We start from the raw sequence: 22,762 nt of genomic DNA, 5'->3' as shown, positions 1-22,762 counted from the left end.
ATCCCTAGTATCATCTTTAAAATCGGATTTAATTTTTCATGTTAATCATAAGAAAATTAGCTTTTATTTATAGTATGCCTACTGTGTGCTATTTGGTGTATTAACACACAATTTTCTAATTCTCCTAAAATCTTGTAGAGTTGGGCATTTTCCTTATGAGGGACCAGAGTTTATAAATTACAACTTGTTATTAACTTGTTACCCAACCAGTAACCCAAATTAGGTTATGTGAAATATAATTTCAAAATTATCATATTCAACCTTTAAGGTCAGTGTTTCATGTAATTTTAGGGAAATTACCATAGCCAGAGAAATTGCTGATGTAAAATAGGATTGCCTGCCTCTTTGATAAAAATTGTTTTTGTATCATTCCCAGCCTGGAAGGCTAGCAATGGAGAAGGAAATCCTGATAACTTATCACCCAGATGGACCAGTGATTTTGGTTTAGGGAAAAAGTTGGGGGAGATCCAAGTGGGATTTAGGTGAAGAACTTTGTACATTAGAGGGGAAAAATGAACATAGCTATTCCTCTAAAAGCTTCATTTCATTCTAACCCTTGCCTTCATCAAAATAGTAGAATACAACTTATTTATTCCAGATCATTTGATATCCAAACCATCACTTGGGTTATCCTCTCTAATGCTATCTAAGTCATCCTTGTTGGAAAAGAGTCAAAGTTCTTTAGTATTTAAAGGATACTAAAGAATCAAAGGTGTTCTTCTTATGAGCTTATTGGTGTATCTTTGGGGAAAATTTATTTTCATGTTGTTAGAGCAGTTTTTAAAAATTATTTCTACAGTAGAGTTTCAGCATATCCAATGTGTAAGCCATTTTCTTCCTTAAAAAAAAAAGAAGTCTGGGGGACAGGTGATATGTTTATTGTGGTAATATGTTACTTTTAGCAATCTTGTTCTAGGGGAATGGGGGCTTAAATGTTTCCAGTCATTGGCCTAGACTGAGAGTAGGGATATAGGTGTGAGGAATGGTCCATGTTAGTGAAATGAGGGGAAAATGGAAAGGATCATTTTTTTCTCCATAATAATTCTAATTCCAAAAGTATTATTAACAGCAGAATGCTTTTCAGAGCTTACACTGAACGAGATATTATTAAAACTGCCTATATTTACTTAATTCTTATACTCTCTTCATCCTCTGAACAACTGAAATTAATGCTATTTTATTATCCACATTTTATAGATGAGAACCTTGAGGCACAGCATGAAAAATGATCAGAAGCAACAGATCCAGAGCTTGAATCCTGGCAGCCTAACTCTAGAATCTGTGATCTTATTCATTATGCTATATTGCCTCAAACAGGGATGCCCAGCCCAGAATTTGTTCTTTTTTCCTACATTCATCTGTCTTCTACATACCCCAGAGCCCTAGGAAGGAAGAGATGGTAATTTGTTTAATCTGAAGCATAAACAATTCAAGCAGCCATTTTGTCCTCCTTGACCAAAACATGCTTAAGGATCCATTAGTGTCTCTCTTGTCAGTGATTTACAGACCGAGACACTTGGAGCTTCCTTCCAGTCTACTGGGTCAATAAAGCATTTTTAACAGTCTTAAATATGCATTTCTGACATCTACTACAATACATTCCAAAAGAACTATTTATAAGGCCTTGATCAAGACATCCTATGGGAGTGAATTAAAAACAAAACAAAACAAAACTGTACTTTGTCTTAGACATAACAGCTTTTAAAGAAAGGGACCATTTGCCCTGAAGTGAATATGGAAGGATCCAAATAATGATGTCAGTCTTAAGATTCCTTGATTACGTTTTATTCATTTCCTCTAAAAGTTGCCCTCAACTATAAGCAGATATATCCTGGCTTAACTATTAATGAGGACTGAAGTTTCCTTTTCCTTATGATTACTCTTAATTGCTATTTCATGTTCTAGTCATTTCACACAAAATAAAAAACTTGCCTTTGTACATTTTGGCTCTACCCCAAACCAAAGTTCCAAGACAATTTTTCTAGAAGGTGTATTAGAAGGTCACTTTTTGGCAAAAGCTACATCTATCTTTCAAGTTCGTTTTCTTAAAAGAGCACATATGAATATTTGAATAGGAAAAGTTCCCCCAAAGAGGATTATTTTATATTCCATCTTTCTTCTTTTCTCTTCTTTTATTTCCTCTTTGTTAACTGTCTTTCTCCCCCTCACTTCTTTCTTTACTTCTTTCTTCCTCTGATTCCTTCCTTCCTTCTTTCCTTCCTTTGATCATTCAGTCATTTAGCAAATGTGTCAATTCCTACCCTTACGTCAGGCACTAGGGATAAAGAAATAAACAAGATGTGGTCCCTGCTATCAGAAAGTGTCCAGCCCAACAGCATAGACAAACATTGCTACTGGGAGATGCACTGCAAAAGAGAGGTTTGGCTTGCAAAGAGATCATACCATGGGAATCCAAAGCTAGTCTTTGGGAAAGGTTCATTCAACAAATATTTACAGACCAAACATAAATCAGATTCAAAGCTGAGCACTAGGAATAGAGTGATAATAAAAAGAAAAATTACTGCCTTTACCCTTTACAGGAAAAGCAAGACATTATTTGAAAATGTCAAAATAATACATTGTGAATATTATTGTGGGAGAATGTGAGATTGTGGAATCACATAGCAGGGGAATCTAACTGCCAGTATAGTTCAAGGACACCTAAGGAAGACCTGAATGATGAGTACAGGGATCAAAAATAAATAAATAAAATAAAAGTAAAGTATAGGGTTTAGACTTCTATCCTCTCCCTTTTTATTTTTAAGATTATTCTCTTCTATTCCAACTTTATACTCTCCCCTAGCATTTCCTTTCCCAGAAAACCTGGTGTTGCGATAATTTTGAATTGCTTGGCTATGCTTCAGCATTGACATGAAGCCATCAACACGAAACTATATGACTGAATGTCAAATTCCTTGGCAGACAAAAAGGATTGGATATTAGCAGTTTCCCATAAGTGCCCATTCTTAAATGGCTGACCCAGTTTGTAGCCCAGAGCAATCCAGTGGCTTGGTATGAGCTCTATCAGATGACCATTTAGGGAGCAAGCAGGGTTTTTATGATGCCAACCTTCAAGTTTTTAGCCATCTGCTTGCCAGTCATTTCTAACCTCATCATCTCTTTCTATCTTGACATATAATTGTCATCAATGGGGACTCTTTTTAAGAGAAACATTACCCTTAGCAATTCATCTCTGTGTTTCCTCACTTGTGCAGGGCAAGACAGTGATGCATTGAACTGGGAAGGAGGGATCATTGCTTGGAGCATATTGGGCTTGGCATTTTTTTTTTTTTTTTTTTTTACTTCTCCAGCTCAGAGAGAGTTGCTGCTACCAGAAATAATCTTGAAATGCTGTCTCCCCCCTCCCCCCTTTGGATATTAGAAACTTTCTCTCCCTTTTAAAAATAGGTTTTGATAACATGCTCAGAGTTCTGACAAACACAAGAGAAAAAGCAGGAAAGAAAGTAGAGAGCTGTTCCATGGAGGTTCCCTGCAGGGGACTTTGCTGTTGCCACTAGGCTGAACATGGACAAAAGGGAGTGAGAAGCAAGGCCACCATTTAGAAAATTTATGGTAGAGGGGGACTGAGAAATTGATGTTCATCTAACATATATAACATTTTTAGACTGACCTATGTTAGTTAGGTAAGTACTGCATTTACCTTCTACTCCAAAAGAATAATGAGACCTCTTATAAAATGAGATTTAGGATATGAGTCTCATTTCTTATATTTTACCTCAGATGTTTCCCATAGACAAAGTCAAATAATGACATGAGCAATAATCTGGAAAATCTGAGTAGTACAGACAACATTTATACTGGCCTGTTCTTTATGCCACACTCTTCACCTTTAGCTAATAGGTCACCTCACCGTCTTACTTGCCTTACTTACTACAGATGCTGGGTGAAGTCCAGAAAAGAAGCTATTTTCTAGATAATCCATAAGCAAAAAAGGGAAGCTCAATTTTCTCAGCACTTAAATGACTGCTTTGAGAGGCCATAGCTCATCTTGAAATCATTTTGACTTGGATTGAGATAAAATTTAGGACTGGATTGGTACTGGCGCCAAAGCAAAGTCTGAAAGACATTTACATGACAAATATTATCATTATGCTTTTGCAATAACCTTGGCAGTTAGGTTTGAAAGGACAGTTCACTAGGTAATCTTTAAAATGCAGATAAAAAAATTTGAAGGAACAATTTTCAAGTTTCTAGGAATGGTTATGACAAAACTTACCCTTCCCTTTCATCAGCAGGACAAAGCTGGGGAATGTTTTAGTTTTCAGTCCCCTTTTTCAAGCAACCAGCTAACAAAGACAATAGATAATTAAGACTATAGTTCCAGAACATCTTGAAAAATGCTCTCCCTGTTGTTATAAGAGAACTGATCTATTTCCTGTCAATGACCTAATATTTTTATTTCATCAGTACAAGTCAGGGACCAGATTAACTTGCTCTGGTTGTCTATGGCTAGGTCAGTCACAAATATAAACTTTCGGATTCAGATTTGGCTATGACAGGTCCAATCAGGCTTTCTAAATTTTAGAGTCCTCTGGGTTCCAGGACCTACTTGCATATTCCACATTGACATACCTAAGCAGTTGGTATAAAATGAAGCTGTAGTTGAACCTGTCAAGAACAAATGAGGTTGTTATTTAGAGCAACGTTTCTCTGGCTTCCTGTGTGCAAATCCGTGAGCCCATGGAAGACCTGGTCTGGGGTCACTGACTTTACACACAGTATGAATGAAAATGGAGTACTTGTCAATTTCCAGTCACTGAGTTATCCTCCCTTTTTCAGAGAAATTTCAACATATATGCCAGGATGGGATTGGGGAAAGAGCACTGTGTATGGGATCAGAAGATCTGGCCTCTGGTCCACATGCTGCCAGAGAATAGGTACCTGGGTTCTTAACACATGGGCTAGCTTTTTACTACTCTCGATCTCAGTTCCCTCCCCTGTAAAATGGGAGTAATCATAACTTCATTGGGCTTTAGTAACCATAAAATGAATTAAAAGTTTATAATGTATCTATCATGGTGCCAGGAACATAGTAAGTAGTCAAGAAATGGCTAACTCCTGTATTACCAGAGTTACTACCACTAGTAATATAGCTGTGTCACTTGCTGAACACTTATCAAATACTAATAATATTATGCCAGACAGTGTTTAATAAATAAACAATAGGAGTCTCTGTCCTTGAGGAGGTTATATTTGGGGGAGAGGGTACATAAAAACAATAAGATAATAAATAAATTACATGTAGTAATTGAAAATTACAAATATTCTGCAGGTGACACAGGCAAGGACATGGAGCAAAATAAGGGAGATCATTAAAGCTTTCTAAGAGAATTATGATTTAAATAGGGTAGTCAGGTGAGGCTGAAAAAAATGATATCTGGGCAAAGATGTAGAGGAAGCGAGGGAGGAAGCCAGAGATTTGCCATGTCCCATGTAGGGCATACTTTAACTTGTCAAGAAGGCCAGAGAAGCCTCATATTTAGAGCAACCTTCTGGTTTTACAGTAACCCTCAAGAGGGACCACACATGCATGTTCAGGAAATAGCTTACAAGGAGACCAGCATCCCTAGAGCAGAGCAATGGAAGGAAAGGTGGTAGCAAATGGGGTCAGAATGTAATTGGGGGAAGAAGTGTGAGTTGTATATTTAACTCTGATAATCTTTGTAGTAAAGTGTTGACTTCCTCTTGGAAGTTCTTCATCAGTAAAGAATGACTACTTGTGGCAAGATGCACAAAAGCAAAGCTCTGTAGTCCAGCAGACTGATTCACACTTGTGTAATTTGGGGCATGTTATTCAATCTCTCTGAATCTCAGCTTTTCATCTGTAAAGTGGGGACAAAAGCCTTCACAGTTGCTGAGAGGTTTATAAATAATGTAGGTAAAGTGCCATGTACTGTGCCCAGCATCCAATTGAAGTTCAGTAAATGTCAGTGAGCACTGAGCTGACACAGAGCAGTTGCTTTGGCTTATCTACAAGGATGCTAGGAGAGACTGGCTTCGGGCCTCCAGTGGCCACCTCATTGTCCACATTATTTAACTCAGAGCAGTAATTTGGATGACTGGCACATCTGTCATTGACGTAACTGTAAATCAAATGAGATTCAAGATGTATCCTAGAAGATTTTCTATAGCTTGTGCCATTTTCACTCATAAATGTTGCTCTAGTCTTGTATTAAAGCCAAGTGGTAACTTTAGAATTGGTGGTATTTTCATGAAGTATAAAACCAGCAATTACTGAATTGACTAAGGGTAGTTAGAGATGACAATTATAAGTTAAAGCAACCTGATTGCCAGTATCTGGGTTGAGGAGAATAATGTGATTAGCCCTATTATTTCACTAACTCTAATCCCAATAAAGGCAACAATGTAATACTCTTCCCATGATCCAAGGTCAGGCCCCTGACTTCTTGCTCATAATTTTGCATTGGCTTTTTGTTTCTTCTGATTTGCCACCTTGCACTTCTCCAACCCCTCCCTAACAGAGCGGCCAGGGTGGTCACTTCTGAAGCATATCTAGTTCCTGTCAGTTCTTGGCTTCAAAATCCCTATTAGTGCCTTACTGAAACAGAATCACACTGAGTACTCTTTCTGGAGAAGGAAGCTTTCTCCAGTTGAATCCCATTTCAGGTCTTTAGTTCCATCTACTAGAGCATATTTTTCTAAATGCCCTGACCAGCTTCTTAGAGAAATCTGGTTCTAGGACTGGGGTAGGAAATATTCAGGATGAGCCTGGGGCATCTTGTAGAGTAAGAAAGAAAGGAAGTACTCAAAAAAGGTGAGGAGGGGGCAGTGCAGGGGGACAGGACACAGAAACCAACTGAAAGAGCTCACAGTGGCCAGGACTAGACCATTCTAAGCAACAAAATAAATAATGTAGTATTGGATTATAACCCAATGTATGAAATAAACATCTGTGCGTCCATACTGATATAAATGATAGAAGGTGGATGGGAGGGAGGAGACACATCTGTCATGCAGACGAATTCCCAGTAATTTTAGTAGATGTTATAACCTCAGAGAGGTGAAGCATAACTGTCTACTCCCTAAATGTAGGCTGCACATAGTGACTTTGTCACACAGTAACAAAGAGGACCATAGAGAAAAACATGGAGGAGAGTGATGTTACAGTGGGGTAATCTGACGAGCAGTACCATAGCCAAGTGATCAAGGTCAACCTCAATAGTGGCAAGTCACTATTAGTGTGTACTGATATGATATGATGTGATGAAAATGGCACTTTACCTCTGTAGTCTTCCTCTAGAAATACATAACCTCAGTCTAATCATAAGAAAAGCATCAGATAAATCCCTCTTGAGGAACATTTTACAAAATAACCTGAGCAATGCTTCTCAAAGGTCATCAAAAAGGAAAAAATGTCTGAGAAACTATCATAACCAAGAGAAGCATAAAGAGATAAAACAACTAAGTGTAATATGGGATCCTGGATGGTACCCTGGAACACAAAAAGACATTAGGTACAAACTAAGAAAATCTGAATATAGCATAGACTTTAATTAATAATAATGCATAGATGTTGGCTCATTAATTGTAACAAACCTAGCATACTCATATAAGATGTTAATATTAGCTGAATAAAAATAGGAAATAATAGGGTGTGGCATATGGGAACTCATAGTACTATCCTCACAAATTTTCTATAAACCTAAGACTATTCTATAATTAATTACAAAGTTGTGTTTTAAAAAATACCCCAATCTTTCACGTTAGTGAAATGCTTTTCCTGCATCATGACCTGTTGAAGTTCTACCTTTCAACTCACAACTTAAGAAGCCTTTTGAGTTCCTCAGAAACAAATGGGTGTCCCCTTCGACCTATGTCTACAGAACTTGGTACTTGCCTTATGGTGTTCATTTTAAGTTAATTTATGTATTTCTTCATTCATTTAACTAACAATTATAGTGTGCCTACAGCAGTTATTGACAATAAGGCTAACGTTGACCCTGACCAAGCTTTCAACTCGCTTGTGGTCATAGACTTGTAGAAATAGTTGTGTAAGGAAATGTGTGGAGTGCCAAGAAAACCAGCAGTGGTAAAAGCGAGGAGATGTTCTCAAAGGAACTGACCTTTGCATTGAGTTCAAAGAAGAGTTAATGGAGTGAACGCATTTGAGTTGTGGGTCGGGGGGTGGAAGGATGGGAAGTAGGAAGGAATATTCTAGGACAAACAATATATGCACAGTTACTGAGGCAGAAAGGAGGGTGACATTCCCAAGGAAATATATCAACATGCTTAGATATGATCATAGGTAGCACATGCGGACTCTCCAGTATGTGTCAGGCTCAGTGCTAACCCCCATACATGTGTTGTCTTGGTTTTAACTTCTGTGAAGCAGGTGTTAATGCTATTCCCATTTTACAGATGAGGAAACTAAAGTCCTTAGTAAGTGGCAGAGCTGAGATTCAGGGTAAAACATGCTGGCCAGAAAGCCCAAGCTCTCCTCTCCCACTGAGGGGAGGCCGAATTAGTCCACCTTGAAGCAGAGACTCTTGTGTTTCTTTCCCACTAAACTGGAATGTCTCAACGTGGACACAGATGACATTCTGGACAAGACAATCCTTTGCTGCACTGTGGGATGTTTAGCAGCATCCATGGCCTTCACTTGCTAGATGCCAGTGGCCCCTACCCTCCACCAGTAATGACAACTGAAAATGTCTCCAGACTTTTCCAACTATCACAGATGGGGAGGGTGACTAGCAAAATCGGCCCATCCCCACCCCTGCCTTGAGAATCACTGCATTCTATTGTGGGTTCTCAAGATAGGATGGAGCTGGGTCTTAGGTCTTTCCTATCTCCTCTCTTCCTTTTCCTCCTCACCTTTTTCCCAGTGTTTCCTAAGGGCCTACCATGTGTGGACTGAACATAGTAACTTATATATAATGGTTGCTTGACAAATGCTTGCTGAATTTATGCCAACTCAGTCTTAAATGTTCTGGATCCATTCTTGTCAAATAAAGTACATTCTTCCTGAACATAAAACTTGATATTGGGAAAGTTAATTCCTGGTTTCTAGTCACTTGGAGTATCTTTTTGTCCCTGCAGAACTGTCCTACAACCTGGCAAGAGCCACCTGAATGCTCACCAACATTCGACAGATCCAGCAGTGCACCTGTTAAGAACTAGTGGAGAGTGACATACATTAGGTTGCCAATAAATGTTGAATGCATGGCTGACCTGTAACAATTAAGTGAAGCCATATGCCTAGCTCTGTAATTTGAGATGCCATTTAAAGCACATACCTATTTTCTCCAGCAATTCCTTCTATCATTTTTGGATGAGATCTGGATTTGGGAAATGACTCCCGATTTAGATTTTTTTATTCAGCCTCCTTGAGAGTGGGCAGGCAGTGGGAGGGAGAGCTAATTTCTGGGCAGTTTTCCTGCCACTGTAGGTCCTGTATCGCTGGAGTGTCAGTTGCTTGCTATTAGCAGGAGGGAGCTCAGAGAATTCTAAATGGAAAGATAACACAGGAGTGAGCTCCCAAAATATAACGCATTTAAATCAGGTAGGCTCTTTATTTCGCGTTAGCTCCAGGCATGGCATCGCTTCACTGCTTCTCAGCATATACAACCTAGAATCATCGCCTCTTGAGGGCTATTCATTGGTGTTCTTTGTTGCATTTGAAACATAGCGCTGTAACACCTGTCTTCTCCAGGACTGTGCAACCCTAGCATAGAGTCTTGTATACATGTGTAAATAGATGTTACACAGAGTGGGGGGGAGAGAATCCCACAGTAATTATACTTCTCAGAAACTATTTCTATAATTTCTCTCCCTTTCCCCAACCCCTCCACACATACCCCCACAGGGCTTAATGGCCACTGAATTATTTCTAATCAGTGTCCCTGTTCTTTCCCTCTTGCCAGAAGGAGGGACATGTGAAGTGATAGCCGCGCACAGATGTTGTAATAAGAATCGCATTGAGGAGCGGTCACAAACAGTAAAGTGTTCCTGTCTACCTGGAAAAGTGGCTGGAACGACAAGAAACAGACCTTCCTGTGTCGATGGTAAGTAGCTGGTTTTACATCCCTCTCTAGGTGTTTATCTAGGTGTTTGCTGTCTGTAATAGATTTCATTGTTTGTTTGTGTCACCTATATATGGTTTAGGATAACGAACAAGGTACATCCAGAGCGCTAGAAGGTTGTACAAATGCCAGTCCTCAGCATAGTTAGAAATCTTGTTTCTCTGGTTTGGTAACATACACATAGCTTATCTTAATGTTTTTCTAGAGAAGAGTAAGGTAAAAGAGCTTTCCAAGTCGAGAAATTTGAGGGTCCAGCTCATTTGGGAAGTGATTTTGGATTGAGGTTTTATATAATGATGATGGAAATAGTGGTACTAAGGATAACAATACCTAACATTTATTCAGTTCATATTTAATGAGCATTTACTCTATGGCAGGCCCTGCTCGGGTTGCTTCATATACATTCGTAAGTTAGCAGAGGCACTCTCACTGTCCAGTGCCAAACACTGTCCTGAACACTTTGTATGCATTATTTTTTTTTACTCCTCCCAACGATCTGATAACAGTTACCTATTACTTTGTAGTGAATTACCCCCAACAACCATGCAGCTTGAAACAGCAAACATTACCTCATAGCTTCTGTGGGTCAGGAATTCCACTTAGCTGAGTGTGTCTGGCTCCAGGTCTCTCATGCAGTGGCAGTCAAGATCTAAGGGCTTGACTGGTGCTGGAGGATGGTTTCAAGATGGCTCACTCACCTGCCAATAGCCACGTGGACTCAATTCCTTGCTGTGGGGACATCTCCATAGTTGCTCAGTGTCCTCACAGTGTGACATCTGGCTTCCCTCAGAGTGAATAATCCAAGAGAACAACATAAGAGCCACAGTGACCTTCTTTTTTATAATCTAGCCTCAGAAGTTACACTTCACTGTTTCCACAATATCCTGTTGGTTATTTAAGTCATCCCCATTCAGTATGGGAGTGAGCTAGAAGGTCTTTCAGGCCAGAGGACAGGGATCATTGAGGCAGATACACTTTTCCGCCCATTTTAAACATGAAGAAACCGCAGCTTAGATGGGTTATGGGATTGGTCTCATGACTGACAAGTTGTAGCTTGGCTGGCTCTTAAGCCCACAGTAACTGACTAGAATACCAAGTCTTGACCACCATCTTTAAAACAACTTTATGGGCAGCCCATGTGGCTCAGCAGTTTAGGGCCGCCTTCAGCCCAGGGCCTGATCCTGGAGACCCAGGATCGAGTCCCACATCAGGCTCCCTGCATGGAGCCTGCTTCTCCCTCTGCTTGTGTCTCTGCCTCTCTCTGTGTGTCTCTCATGAATAAATAAATAAAATCTTAATAAATAAATAAATAAATAAATAAATAAATAAATAAATAAATAAATAAAAAAAACAACTTTATATGTTCAAATAGTGAATCCAAGTTTCACTTGGATGAATAAAAGGACCAATATCCCTCCCCATCTTTATCTTTCATAATTTTAGAGCCAGGTATGAGATGATGTTCAAATTCTTCAGTAAGAAGATCAAGACTCTGTTTTTAAGTAAGGAAATCAGTACTCAAGTGAATCACTTGCTCAGAGTCACACAGTAGCAAGTAGAACCTGAATCTCTTGGCTTAGAGTCCATCATTCTACCTCTAGAAACAGATGGAGCAGGACATCTTCTAGATTGGCTTGTGTTACATATTTTCATTAAGAAGTATGGTGGTTAGAAAGAGAAACACACTCAAGCTAGACCAAGTAAAAATTTTTTTAAGAAAATAGAAGAATCCTGGGGAGTCCAGTTATCAGAAACGTCAGGAGATTCATTGATTCTTCCAGCAGCATCCATCATATTTTCTTTGTTCGTGGGACACACTATATCTGATCTCTGTTGCCCTCATTCTCCTCCATGTGGACTGGCTCCCTCTTCCAAGATTTTAGTTTTTGAATCCCCATAACTTAGTGGCAGGTGAGAAGCTTTTATTTCTGTGATGTCAACTCTGATCTGATTTGGCATCACAATATAGCCCAAATATATTTGACTCACTTTCTGTATTTTAAATGTATTCTCCAAAAAGACCAAATATAACTGGCCCAGCTTGAGTCACAGTTAACCTTTGCCCAAACAACCATAGCCAGAGAACTGTACATGTGGCTTGTACAGCAGCCCCTGTGTACCATGTCAGGTCAAGTTTTCCTTTTTTTTTTTTTCCTTAAAGAATGTGAAAAGGCCAAGTTTAGGAATATACTATGACCAGTAAATTCTCAACTAACACATTTTCAGGGGTCATTTGGCACTATCTCAAGATATTTTTAGTCTAGATGTCTCTTGCAATTAGGGGGATGTTATTCACACCTGGTGGGTAGAAGCCAGGGATGCTGCTAAATATCCTATAATGCACAAGACAACATCCACAATAAAGTATTATCCAACACCAAATATCAATAAAGCTGAGGTTGCAAACTTGCAATATGATTATTTCTTTTGTTCTAGATCACAGTCAACATGGTAAGACACCTCCAATACAGGAAAGGCAAGCAGTTAGCCTAGAAATGCCACTTCGTTCACTTGCAAGAAGAAACTCCTGGCCTTTGAAGCCAATAAACATTATGAAACCATGATAGTTTCTCAAGTTGTCTGCCAAAGAAAGCATTGAGACTGTTAATTATGAATCTCCATTTTGTTTCCAGTTGATTTTTATCTCTAATGATCTAGAAATAGAACTGCCTTCAGGATTTGTATGTAAGACACGAAGTTTATGCTGGCAGAGGGGGGAAATGGCATTTGGCCCTAAGTTTCTATGAGAAGTCAAGCCACATAATGGTAATATTCTATCTCTCAGAACAAGCCTGTTTGACTTTGGAAACTGTGAATCCTTTAGTGCAGTAGATTCAATCAACAGGGCTCTGGGTCCCTATCTTCCAAGCAAAAGTGAATAAATTATAGAGTATTCTACAGTGTCATGTTGATGGTTTATAGATTCTGTAGCATTCCACTCTTCAGAAATCCTTGAATCCATTGGTATGCATGAGAAAAGTCTGTGTGTTGCTATGATCAAAATTGTTTTTATGCCCCAAATCTCTACATGCAAATGAAAAATGAAGCATAGATATAAATTAATAATTCCAGTGTAGTTATCAAGATCACAAATTGTGCAATTAGACAGACATGAACGGAACTCAGCTATACCAGTTACTAATAGAATTACCTTGGGCAAGTCACATATGCTTTTTAATTTGTTCCTTGGCTGTGAAATGGAGATGATAATTATTTCTACTTGTGGTGGGGATTAAGGAAGTCATGTGTACAGTGTGTTTTGTGTAATATCTCTTTAGGTAAGTGAATACCATTAAGTATTCACTAAATGTTGATGTGTATTTCCTATCCTACTAGTAAGTGTGGGGGTAATGCTTAGAAAGACACATTGTGGGCAGCCCGGGTTGCTCCGCGGTTTAGCGCCACCTTCAGCCCAGGGCATGATCCTGGAGACCTGGGATCTAGTCCCATATGGGCTCCCTGTATGGAGCCTGCTTCTCCCTCTGCCTGTGTCTCTGCTTCTCTCTCTCTCTCTCTCTCTAATGAATAAATAAATTTTTAAAATCTTTAAAAAACAGAAATACACATTGTTTTACAAAGGTTTTTTGCATTTTAATTTAACACAGTGACATTTTACCCACCATCTTTTCCTGGAACTGCTTCTAACTAATTATCCTGGATGTCACTAATGCTGGTAAATCATCCTCAGGAATGCATATTTCTTAGAAGAATTTTGAAAACTACAGAAATAATTTATACATTAAAATTGCACATGATATAATTGTTTAGAGATTATCATTACTTTGTAAGAAAACATGTACACGTCTATTTAGGCTTAACCCATCATTAAAAAGAAATTCACATGGTAGGTATTTTATTGAACTAAAATGTTATAACACTGTTTTATCAACAACTTGTTTCACTTAACATATGGTAAACATTCCCCAAATTAAAACATATTCTTCAAAAACATTTTTGTTGATAGCTATATAGGTTTTCAGGTGTGGATACATTTCCATTTATCTAACCATTTCCTCCACTTGAGCACATATACAATGTTTTGCACATTTCCCTTTCTAAGTCTAAAAATGGATAGAAACCGGTTTCTCTCCATGATAGCAGTTGACAGTCCATGCACCATATTTGTCCTGAATATATTCTGTTGTGTGTAGTGCATTTCCCATGTAAAGTGCTCCAACTGCTGTTACTGACCTGCCTCTGAAATTACAGTTCACTTGCCTTCCATGGTGTTTTAAAACCCGGAGAACAGCCATGATTTTAAAATAAGCATATATTCTATCATTTTAAGATTCAAAATCAGAGACCAGATGATTTAAAATGGGACATCCATTTTGCAGTATAATCTTAGCAACTTATTCAAAAGTAGAATACAGGATATTGGAAGACATTTTTAAAGAATGGGCTTTGAGTTTTAAAATGATATTCTGGGCAGCCCCTGTGGCTCAGCGGTTTAGCACCTCCTGCAGCCCAGGGCGTGATCCTGGAGACCCTGGATTGAGTCCCACGTCGGGCTCTCTGCATGGATGGAGCCTGCTTCTCCCTCTGCCTGTGTCTCTGCCTCTCTCTCTCTCTCTCTCTGTCTCTCTGTCTCTATGAATAAATAAATAAAATCTTAAAAAATAAATAAATAAAAATGATATTCTATTGCCTAATAAGTGAAAATACCAGTCAATAGCTTAAATTTTGCACTAGTTATTTATACATATTTTGAAAAGTATTATACCCTTGCACTTGTGCCTAGTACTGTTCTGACCAGATATTAAGTCATTACACTGACGTTTTGTTAAATATTCTCTAACCCAAAAGGAGGGCATCTTCCTTACTATCTTTGTTAACGATAATCAAAATGATGGCCAAAATCTTCTTGAAGGCTTACCCTGTAACCACTATTTGAAGTCTGTACATTCATTTAATTTGAACCCCAACTCTCAAAGGTGTCTATTATTCCATTTTGCCAGCCAGAAAATTGAGGCACAGAAATTTTGTGACTTGCACAAAAACATGAAGCCGGTAGCGGTCATAGCCACTGAGTAATCAGAAGCATTTCTATAAATAATGGTTTCTGTTATACTGAATAACTGAAGCATCATTGTTTAAGGCTTGAGGCAATAAAACAACTGTTTTATGGAGAAATTTTCATGCAGTTTTCTCTATTTAGGATTCTATTCTCATTTAATTTATGTCTATTTGTAACTTAGGCAAATATGTGAAAAACATCATTCATTATAAGTACTGGTTTGTAGAGAAGATCTTTTAATTCTCTGTGGATTTTAGCACCAATCTAATTAAGAAAAGTCTACATGATAAGTTCATAGGCCTTTCCTTTTCATTCAGTGTAAGTTCTGATCATTTCTCTGACTGATTGCTACAAACATTACCTGGTGTTCTCGTCTTTTTATACTGGATACCAGCCAAAAGTGAATAGCTTACATCACAGAATTTAACTTTCACAGCTATGGAAATCCCACATTTTTTGTTCATCATTAGGATTAGCATATAGTTATGTTAATACAATGAAAACATCATCATACTCCTGCCTATTTCTGTGAAGACAAAAACCCATGGCATAAGAAAATGTTTTGCTCTTGATTCATCATACATAGCCTATGATGTAAGAGAGAGCAAGCAAGATACACAAGGACTCAGACCCAGAAAAAGAGACAGACTTACAGGGAAGGAGACAGACAGTGAGGTAGGACATACAAAGAGGGACAAAGAGGGGATCCCTGGGTGGCTCAGCAGTTTAATGCCTACCTTTGGCCCAGGGCACGATCCTGGAGCCCTGTGATCAAGTCCCGTGTCAGGCTTCCAGCATGGAGCCTGCTTCTCCCTCTGCCAGTGTCTCTGCCTCTGTCTCTCTCTCTATCATGAATAAATAAATAAAATCTTTAAAAAAAAAAGAGGGACAAAGAAAAGAGAGGTCAGAGAAAAGAGTGATCAAAGGGAGATGAGACAATGAATGCTTAAAAGGTATATTAAAACATCTCTCTATAAAATGGCTTCATTCATTTTTTTCCCCAATCATTTGTATTCACCCCCATAGTTTATAACTAATTTAAACAAAATAAGATTTCTTTAGTAGATGGAGACTTTGAATTTTTTTCAAGTTGCATTATATGAGATTCCAGAACCAGAATATCTATAAGAATTGATTCTGGAGATTGCTCCTTTGGAAAATCCATGATAAAATTTTCTTGACCACATACCATCATATTCCCTAGAGACAGCCACGGTGGAGAAAAATGTCTGAACTGAAGGAAATTTGAAATTCAGCAATAGTTTTCTATAGAGTAGTATGAGATATATATGAGAAATCCTGTATATAATAGCCCCTTCTTAGCCATCCAAAATATCAAAATATGATAGCATATTAAAGGCTCTAAGAAGTTCTGCAGATGAAAAACTTCTTGCACTTTGACCCATCACGTCCCAGACTACTTGGACTAGAGAACCTTTTTCTCTGTAACACTTATTTGTGCCCTGTAGGACCCAATGTTCCATGAAATGGACTCTGGGCCATGCTGGAATAGACTATCTAGACTGTGTTTTCATTTTTGTTTCCAGGAATGCATTTGAGGTCTTTTGAGACTGGCTGATAATTCCTATGCCAATAGCTCAGTGTTTTTCCTAAGACGGGCTAACCAAACATTGCACAACGGGTCTTGGTAGTAATGTGATTTATAATATCTCTGTGACATGTCAGGCTCAACTACAGTTTGGAAATCATCTAGGGACCTTCCAGAGCAAACATTGTATGAAAAAGCTTAAGCCCTTATTTTTATTCACAAATATTAAACGTTTTAGAGGACAAGGAAGATGACCTATTTTGGTTTCACCATTTGTTACCTGTCGTCCATACACAAGGAAATATCAAGATAATGAATTGCTGTGGTGGATCAGGGATACACGACCCAGCAGCAGTCCGTGGTCCCTTCATTACCATCTCTGTTTGAAGCCTGCCTTGTTCTTTCAAGGCAGACTCCAGCTTGTTTAATAGACGAGATGGTGAGCCCAGTTGACTTGATCAGGAGGCATTTCTGGAGGGAGATTCTGTTCTTGAAGAGGGTCTACTTGAGCATCACTAGTAAAATTCTGGTATATTCAGGCATAATTTCTGAAGTATATGAATGTTCTTTTGCTCTCTTACTGGGCACCTGATCCTTGCCCAGGTATGTGAGAGATCCAAGTCTCCATTAGCAAGGAGGAAGGAGAGGAAGGATGTAAAAGCACTGACAAAGCTTTTTGTACCATCTAATAAAAGGTCTGTCTCTGTGTTTCTTCCTTTGCATAATAAAGAGAACAGGAATTCAGTCTTCAGATAGTCCCATACTTTTGAAACTAGGAGTGGATGTCATTTTTTTTTTTTTAAAGCAGCAGTTGCAGCAGTTGCCAACTCATAGCCCACCGGCAGAAAGTACCTTCAGACCTATTCCATAGGTTGGTAGAGTCATGAAAAAAATTGACTGTGTGCCTTTGGGTGGGATATTCCAGTTTGTACAGGCCTCGCCCCTTTCTATTACACACCGGGCTCTGGCCCGTTCATGTGACCTGTCTGATCCTTAACGTTCAAGAAACCCCTGCTCCTGCTCAGTCATTTTCCTATTATGCTCAAGTTAAAAAAAAAAAAAAACTTTCTGGAAAAAAACCTTACTCTTTGGTATAATATACATAACCTGACATAAATAGAAATATGTGTACCCAAAAACAGCAAGAAAGGAAAATAAGAGTGATTCTTCTCCCCGCTTTTCCACTGATTCTTTCACATCTTCATCACCAGAAGCAACCACTGTCATCAGATTTATGTGAATCCTTATAGAAAATATCCATGGGATGCCTGGGTGGCTCAGTGGTTGAGTGTCTGCCTTCAGCTCAGGTCATGATCCCGGGGTCCTGAGATTGAGTCCTGAATCAGGCTTCCCACAGGGAGACTGTTTCTCCCTCTACCTAGGTCTCTGCCTCTCTCTCTGTGTCTCTCATGAATAAATAAAATCTTTGGGGAAAAAAGTTCATGCACATGCAAGATACACACATATACAACCTGATAAAATGGTGTTATATAATTTAATGTTGTTTTTTAGCATAAGAAAATGGCTGGTAAACATGGAAAAATGTTCAACACCACTCAATTGAAGAAATGTAAATTAAACACTGAAATGTAATGTTTCATCAATCAAACAGGCAGAGATAAAAAGTTTGGTAATAACCAATATTAAGGAAGAAAGAGAGAAAAATTGCATATAAATCATACTCGGTGATAAATGACTTACAAACTCAATTAGTTAGCCACTTTTCTTTATTTGTTCACCAAAAGAGAAGAAGATAAATAGGAAATTTTGGAATAAGACTGAATGTTTGGGGAACATAATACAAATTACATGCATTATAACTGCACACAGTGACTTTATTTAGCAACAATTCTTGTATACATAATGCCCTCCTTCAATAGGATCGGGTTCGTGCATCAGGATATCATGTGAGAAATCTTCTGAGGATCTTGATCTCATTTCTGTGGGAAAACTATACGTGAAAGTATATTTAGTGCATATACTTGGGCATAAATACCATAATTCCCATTTTAAAGTCCATTAATGTAGTGACTTGGGAGGTACAAAATTCTCTGCACAAATATTTGTAGTGGTGTGCATGACATATGTGTGTGTGATCATGGTACAACACACCTCGAATTCCTGTCCGTTACCTAGTTGGACTGTACTTAGTTGCAGAGAATTCCAAATTCATCAAGAAAATTTCCCAAAAGTAGTTCCAAAGCCATTGTTTTCCATTATTTCCAAAAAGGCTTCGGTGTTTTCAAATACCTGTTCTTGTCTGATATGAGAGCACTTTTAATCAATTCTTATTTTTTTCAGAAAGGGGAAAAAATGTTGTTCTAAATCTAAGGAGTCAGCTCCTCATCCCCCTAGCTGGGCTTCAGCCTAGATAAGGCAAGATTTCAGGGTCCTGTGTTATTAATGTGCTGTCCGTATGAATAACGAGCAAGCGTTGTGAATTATTTCACACTTCTAGGAAAATCTATAGCCCTGTCCTTCTGCAACAGCACTGGAAGCTGCTGAGGATATTGGTACATTTCTTTGTGGAAGGTTCTGATAACTTCATCTAAGGATGTGGTAAAACTTATATCTCCTTCTGAAGCCTGTGTAAAAATTTATACAGATGAATAATATTTTGAAAAATTAATGATGTATTCCTCAGTCCACCCAAGCTACTGGAATTTTTGAGGACCTACCCCAACCCAAACAACAAAGCATAAAACACACACAAACCAGAGAATAGATGCCCAGATATTTGGTGTTTAAGTTCAAAAGCCATTCCAAAGACTCAAATATATAATAGAAAAGTTCATTTATTCCTGCCCCCAAAGTAAAATGATGAGTCACCTTAGGGAGGGAGAAAGGAAGGAACACTTGGGTAAGAAAAATGTAGTCCACTGGAGGACCAAAAGATATCTGTCACTCACTACCACCAGGACATATGTCACCACCTACAGATCTACCTATCCAACCACCAGCCAAGAGAGTGCTGTACATGATAGCTCAACACATCCACAAACAGCAGCTAACATATTGCACTCTGAATGTCCAGTAGAGCCATAACCACCAATGTCCTAAGTCCTCCTTATGCCTTCATGCTACAGAGGTGACCTCCAGGATGCTTATGAATTCCAGGAAGTGAGAGGAGAGACTGGGCTCCTTAATGGGTGGACTAGACAAAAGAAGGAAATTTTATGCACCAACTACATAAGACTAGATTTCTAACTGAGCTAGGACATTGGTGGAACACTCTCACCTTCCTCAACCTACCTCTTTCACTTTTAATCCTTGATATTATTTGGTACTTTCATTATTTCACCCTTTATTTATTTATTTTAATGTTTTTTTAAGTAATCTCTATACCCAACATGGGCATCAAACTCACAATCCAGAGATTGAGAGTTGCATGCTCTATCAACCGAGCCAGCCAGGTGCCCCTCATTATTACATCACTTAAAGAATTCAGTGGACTCACATTCAATACCAGCTAATATTACTTAGGGTTGTAAAATGATTGCATGGTTTACCAGGCATGCATTGAAAGGAAGGTCCCATTTCTTCAAATTTAGAATGGCCTGTATGTGCCTGCTCAGAAGTTATCATTCATCATCTCCTTTGGTGCTTACACATCAATTTTGCTTCATGCTGGACATCTGTTCTCATCCATAGGGGCTCCAGGGAAAAGTGAAGTTATTGTGAGAGTAGACAGGAATCCAGGAGCAGAGATTGCCAGGCCATGCGTGTTTATCATAGCTGTGTCTCACAGATAATGTCACCTTTCCTCTTGGGCCCTCTCTGGATATCGGCCTCATTCTCTTTCCTCTGGTCATTAGGGAGGTTCAGTCTGTCAGTGTAAGCTAGGAATGGTCTTGTCAGCTATATGGAACATTAGTTAGAGTACTAGTTTAAAACTGCTAATTGCACCAGCTTAAAGGTATTGAGTTCTTTCTCTATGCCAGACCCTGTGTACTGACAGGCATGTCTCACTTTATTGCACTCCACAGTAACTGTGTTTCTTACAAATTGAAGGTTTGTGGCAACCCTGCCTTGAGCAAGTCTATCAGTAACATTTCTCCCATAGCATTTGGTCACTTTATGTCTCTGTGTCATGTTTTAGTAATTTTTGCAGAATTTCAATCTTTTTCATTATTGTTCATATTTGATATGGTGCTCTGGGACCAGTGATCTTAGATGTTACTATTGTAAGTTTTGGGGGGCAGCATGAACCATGCTCCTCTAAGATGGTGAACTTAATCTATAAATGTGTGTGTTTTGACTGTTCTACAGACCAATTCCATTCCCCTAATCCTCTCCCTCTTCTTGGACCTCCCTATACCCTGAAACACAACAATATTGAAATTAGACCAATTAATGACCCCTAAATAAGTGAAAGGAAAACGTCATATACCTCTCACTTTAAATCGAAAGATAGAAATGATTAAGCTTAGTGAGGAAGACATGTCAAAAGCCAGGATAGGCAGAAAGCTAGGCCTCTTTCATGAAATTGTTAGCCAAATTGTGAATGCAAAGGAAAAGGTCTTGAAGGAAATTAAAGGTGCTATTCCAGTGAACATATGAATGATAATAAAGGGAAACAGCCTTATTGCTGACCTGGAGAAAGTTTCAGTGGTCTGGGTAAGAGATCAAACCAGCTCTAACATTCCCTTAAGCCAAAGTCTAATCTAGAGCCAGGCCTTAACTCTTCAATTCTATGAAGGCTGAGAGAGATATGGGGAAGCCACAGAAGAATAATTTGAAGCTAGTGGAGGCTGGTTCATGACAGTTAATGAAAGAAGCCACCTCCACAATATAAAAATTCAAGGTGGAGCAAGAAGTGCTAATGTAAAAGCTGCAACAAGTTATCCAGAAGTTCTAGCTAGGATAATTAATGAAGGTGGCTACACTAAACAACAGATTTTCAATGAAGATGAAACAGCCTTCTAGTAAAAGAAGATGCTATCTAGGGCTGTCATAGCTAGAGAGTGAAGTCAATACCTGCTTTCAGTACTTCAAAAGACAGGCTGATGGTCTTGTTAGGAGCTAATGTGGCTGGTGACTTCAATTTGAAGCCAATGCTCATTTACCATTTTGAAAATCCTAGGGCCTTTAACAATTATGATAAATCTCCCTACAATCCAGTAATTCTAAACTGGGTATTTACCCAAAGAATACAAAAACACTGATTCAAAAAGTTAAACGCACCCCAATATTTATTGCAGCATTTACAATCAGCCAAACTATGGAAGCAGCTCAAATGTCCATTAATAGGTGAATGAATAAAGAAGGTGTGTGTGTGTGTGAATGTGTGAGATATGGAATATTATTCAGTCATAAAAAAGAATAAAATCTTGCTATTTGCAATGACATGAATAGAGCTAGAGAGATTAATATTAAGTGAAATAAGTAAGTCAGAGAAAGACAAAATACCATTTGATTTCACTCATATGTAAAACAAGAAACAAAACAAAGGGGAAGAAAAAGAGATAAAACAAGAAACAAACTCTTTAACTGTAGAGAACAAACTGATGGTTGTCAGAAGGGAGGTGGGTCAGGGGATGGGTGACATAGTGAAGGAGATGAAGAGTGCGCTTACCATGACGAGCACTGAGTAATGTATAGAATTGCTAAGTCACTATATTGTATGCCTGCAACTAACATAACACTGTATGTTAACTGTACTGGAATTAAAATAAAAAAACTTTTAAAAAATTATGCTAAATCTATTCTCTGCTCTAGAAATAGAACAACAGAGCTTGGATGTTAGCACATCTGTTTACCACCTAGTTTGTTGAATTTCTTAAACCCACTGTTGAGAACTGCTCTTCATAATAAAAGATTTTTTTCAATATACAGCTCACTGTCATTGCTTCTGATCATCCGAGCTCTGATGGAAGTGTAGAATGAGATTAATGTTGGTTTTGTACCTGCTAACACAATATCCATTCTGCAGCCCATGGGTCAAGGAGTAATTTTGACTTCGCAATCTTATTTAAGAAATATATGGCTGTGGCTGCCATAGGTGGTGATTCCTCAGATAGATCTGGGCAAAGTAAACTGAAAATCTTCTGGAAATGATTTAGCACTTAAAATGCCAATAAGAGCAGTTGTGGGGCACTTAGGTGGCTTAGTGTCTGCCAGTTGGCTCAGGGC

The 22,762-nt window shown here is 38.5% G+C and overlaps 1 protein-coding gene across 2 annotated transcripts in view; it reads left to right on the top strand.

Moving 5' to 3' along the window:
- Window positions 1–22,762, top strand: part of TAFA1 (TAFA chemokine like family member 1) — a 484,626-nt gene that overhangs the window by 363,087 nt on the left and 98,777 nt on the right. Inside the window, exon 3 of one of the 2 annotated variants that reach the window (XM_072720498.1) lies at window positions 9,906–10,046. In XM_072720498.1, the coding sequence (XP_072576599.1) occupies window positions 9,906–10,046 (141 nt within the window). The remainder of the gene's footprint in view (window positions 1–9,905; window positions 10,047–22,762) is intronic. The other variant, XM_072720497.1, reaches the window with a different exon arrangement.

Source organism: Vulpes vulpes, chromosome 9 (genome assembly GCF_048418805.1).
Source record: "Vulpes vulpes isolate BD-2025 chromosome 9, VulVul3, whole genome shotgun sequence".
NCBI classification, from domain to species: Eukaryota; Metazoa; Chordata; class Mammalia; order Carnivora; family Canidae; genus Vulpes; species Vulpes vulpes.
This window is presented reverse-complemented; position numbering and strand designations above follow the sequence as displayed.